Source organism: Myotis davidii, unplaced genomic scaffold, assembly GCF_000327345.1.
Source record: "Myotis davidii unplaced genomic scaffold, ASM32734v1 scaffold866, whole genome shotgun sequence".
NCBI lineage: Eukaryota > Metazoa > Chordata > Mammalia > Chiroptera > Vespertilionidae > Myotis > Myotis davidii.
In genome coordinates, this window is record NW_006297145.1 from 1990879 (window position 1) to 1995188 (window position 4310).

At 45.1% G+C, this 4310-nt stretch overlaps 1 protein-coding gene across 2 annotated transcripts in view; it reads right to left on the reverse strand.

Annotated features, from left to right (window-relative positions):
* The window catches only part of ASTN2 (astrotactin 2), a 647457-nt gene that overhangs the window by 438169 nt on the left and 204978 nt on the right, over positions 1-4310 (reverse strand). For both annotated transcript variants that reach the window (XM_006772883.2, XM_006772882.2), the window contains exon 6: positions 104-271. In XM_006772883.2, coding sequence (XP_006772946.1) covers positions 104-271 — 168 coding nt within the window. The remainder of the gene's footprint in view (positions 1-103; positions 272-4310) is intronic.

The window sequence follows — 4310 nt, forward strand, 5'->3', positions numbered from 1 at the left end:
GCCCCTTGTCAATCCCTCAGAAGCCATGATGATCAGGTAGGAGGGCAGCCCACCCTCCAGCCAGATCCTCTCTTCCTCTTTCCCAGCCCCGCCCATGGCTCACCGGTGTCCGGGTCGCAGAGCTGTTCACAGGCGTCTGTCGTCCTCTGTCCACAGAGGTCCCTCACCCACGGGGAGGTGGCATTGACCTGGTAATACAGGGACAGCTTGGCCGGGTTTAGCCAGTCGGAGATGTCCAGGTAGCTCCCTTCGCTCACCACAAAGCTGCTCCCTGTGGGCGAATAGAGAAAGACAGCTACTTTCTCCCTGGTTTTAGGTGCAGGTGTGTCTCACTGCTGATGCTGCCACCAGGAACACAGGCAGTACATACAAGTCACACACACCCACACCCACACAAACCCACAGTTGCCTGTTCTCACTGTCTACATGCATGCACACAGTCTACACACATTTACAATGCACCCTCATGGTGTCAACAGCCAGTGGAGACAAAAACAAGTGAGGCATGAGAGACAGTTCAACTTAGTGATTAAGTCAGGCCCTGCGACTGAGCGAGACCTGGGTTCAAACTCTGAGCTCACCCTGGCCAGTCACTGAGTTTGGGTGAGTCACTCAATGCCTCTGGGCCTTGTTTACTTCACCTGTCAATGGGAATTTTAATGGGACATACCTCAAAGGGTTACTGTGAGAATGAAATAAAATAAGGTAGATAAAGTGCTCAGCCAGTAGCTGACTTGTCCTAGTAAAGAATGATGCAATACTAAAATATGAAAGAAAAAGAAAGTGAATGTCCCCAGTCAATCTAGCCATCCTCTGGAACAGGATTCCCTGATGTCCACTGGGGCCAGGTGGGAGAGACCAGTTGAGCATAAGGGAAATAGCATGCCTTCTCTTTTTATTCAGGTCTAATTAAGCAAGTTTATTTTACATATATAAAAGGCTAAGTTGACTTGGCCTTTATAATACATATAAAGCTCTCACTGGTGCCAATTGCACATGTGTGTTTTGGTCTGTCATTGTCGACTGTGAATTTGGTTGACACTTCTATTATAGAGAAATGGGTGAATAGTGATATTAAAATATTTCTTCTAATTAATTTCTTTCAATGTGCATGAATCTGTGCACCAGGACACTAGTGATAATATAAATAAGGTAATTTGCAGTTCTGAAATTATAGTTAATATCATTATAGTTCTATATGTATATACTTTTTTAAAATTTTGTTTTATTGCTTAAAGTATTACAAAGAGTATTACATACGTCTCCTTTTTTCCCCCTTGACATCCCCCCCCCGGACCCCCTACACCCCAGTGTCTTGTGTCCATTGGTTAATGCTCTCCAGTTCCATCCATGCTGTTGCAAATGGTAAGAATTCCTTCTTTTTTACAGCAGCGTAGTATTCCATTGTGTAGATGTACCATGGTTTTCTAATCCATTCATCTGCTGATGGGCATTTAGGCTGTTTCTAAATCTTAGCTAAGCATAGCTTCTTGGCATGGCTTTTGTTGTTGCTGTTTGTTTGGTTTTCTATTAGAGAGAGAAATTCAAAGAAATCTTGAGCACCTCTAAAAAAAAAGCAGCACCTGTGCAGCAAAAACACTTCAATGCTGGGAAACAATAGGGAGGTGGAGTTTGGGGTGAACTGGGCACTGCAGGTTCTATCAAAAGGGATCAACTGCACCCAGCTCAGCCAGCTCTGGCCAAATGGGGGGAAAGGCCAGTGAGCAGACCGTCAGTTTCTTCAGGAGAGTCTGGAAAATCAGATTTTTATGGTAATCAACCAATTTTTAAACAATGGCTTAAATTTGTTATTGAAAGCAATTTATGCTCCAAAATGTTCCCCTTTAACACATATGCATGCACATATACTACATATATGCATGTGTGTTTATATATGCACATGCATATGGATTACATACATACATGTGCATACATACATTCTTTGTGGGGCAAGGAACAGACATCCATCAGGATGGCTGCATAGAGGGTGTAAATGGCAGTGCCTGTACTTTGCAGTATACCAAAGGTAAAATTTTACAGGGGTTCAAATAGGACCAGACTCCACCAAGCTGGATTGGGAGAGCTCTTCTAGATTCATGCAGATCTAGGGATCTCAGTGCAGGAGATCTTAAATAGTTTCATAATTAACATGACTCAGCTTCTCTCACTGCATTTTCTTCTCTCTCCCTCACTCTCTACCAACAAAATCTTTCCATGTATACAATGCAAATTTCCAAAAGAAGGACTCAGTTAATAGGCATCAGATGGGTTTGAGAGCAAACTCTCTGCCAGGTCATATCAGACCCTGCTTGTTGACCAATGGTTGGGCTCCTCTCAGCTCTGCTATGGTCCAATGGGCAATGGCCAGACGCGGGATCACATCAGACCTTACCTGGCTGCCCTGAAAATCTAAGATGCCCTGAGAAGGATAAGGGTATGGCAGGCAATGTTATCTTTTCTAAGTCACACAAATGTTGTGGCCGATATCATCCCATGGAATAAGCCCAGTAGACAATGGGATTTTGGGTGAGGAAGAAAGAGGAGTCTACGGGGAAAGCAAAAGGAGTAGATAGCATCAGGCTCCGAGATAAGAAAATGGCTGTATTTGAAGTTGGCCTTAAAGTCTTTGGCAGCTGAACAGAAAAGAAGAAGTCTGCTGGATCCCATATTTCAAATCTCTGGCAAGGGAAGATATGCAAATCTATCCGCAAAGCCATATTTCCCCCTTTGGAACTGAGCCGAAACATGGCACACGGGTCCTCATGTGAGGCACCGAACATCACAACCGACTACAGATTTTTCTTTTGAAAAGCACAGTCGTGCTGTTTAAAAGGATAATTTTTGTATTTATTCTCACTAAAGACTGAGGGATGGATATTGAATTCTGTCCCAGGGCTGCGTTTGGCTAATCCATCACTTCAGGAATGCTAAGGAGCAGGAATAAAGAGAAAGGAGTCAGCAAGACGTGCATTCAGATCTTCACTCTGCTGTTTACCAGCTCTGCAAACGTGGGCAAGAAAACAAACCCTCAGTCGTCTCATATGAAAGTGTGAATTGCGACTCTCTCTGCACAGGGTTAACATAAAGATTAAGTTGAGACAATGTGTTTCTCTCAGGTCCAATTCCCCAGGAACCAGACTCAAAGGCAGACCATGGCACGCAGGAGGCTGTGGAGGTGCGCCCTTGTAAAGGGATGAGCAAAGTGGGATTGCACAAGAGAGAGAAGTCGAATTGTCATACAGCTGCAGCAAAGACCTCAGCTCATCTCCTAGGGGGCCGGGAGCTGGGGTGGTCCTTCAGAGTTGTCCCAAATCAGGACAAAAACATCAGATCATTGCGCCTCAGCATTAGCCAGTCACAGGCTGTGGGCTATTCCTGGGGAAGAGACATAAACTTGGGTGAAGTGGTCCCTTTCGATGGGTGACATTTCTCTGAGAAAGACTTGGAGCGTGGATTTAGCCACCAACAATCCTGGCGGCTGGGAAAGGAGTGCCTGCGTTCTAACGAGAGATGTGGACACAGCACATCTCCATACAATATGCACAATATGTGAAGTCCCTGGCACACAGTTAAATCTCAACTCAAGGGAGCTATTTTGACTACTATTCGGATCTCTTACAAATCTGGAAGCTCGGAATGCAATGCCAGTTAATAGAGCTCTCTCCAATCTGAGCAATATGAGTCCCTTTGGAAGGGACTAACTCAAACGGAGGTTATCCTTACCTTCTTCTGAAAGGTGTCCTTACAAGGTCTATGGTTGCTTTAATGGCAGCAGGAGTCACTATCCTTGGAAGACCCTCTCTGCTCCAGTCGCTGGGGTGAATGTGTTATGCATCCTGCTTTCTAATCCTTCTGAGAGCCTTGCAAGGTTAAAATTTCCCCATTTTACAAATGACAACAGGAGGTTCAGAGGGCAATGGTTTTAGCCAAATTTGTACAAAGAGTAAGTGGCCAAAATAGAAACTGCAGCATCCGACCTGGGACCCGCCCATTATTCCAGGCTATCATGAGAATCAGGGGCTTTGGTTGGATTCTTTGGCCCTCTGTGGTCCTCCCACCCTCTGTGCATCCCTCATCAGTGTGCATCCTGTCGCGTGGGAGGGCTTTTGCTTTCTCTGATAGACTATGATTTCCTACAGGGACGAGGTCATGAGTTATTCATGAGCCCTTATCAATCAAGCCCTCAGTAAAATGGCTGGCGCATATGGGAAGTTTAGTGAGTGTCTGCGGAGTGAATTAATGAAATCAAAGTTCCATGCTTGACTGGAGGGAACTTCAACTCCCTCTGTCATGGGATTGTGAGGCAGGAA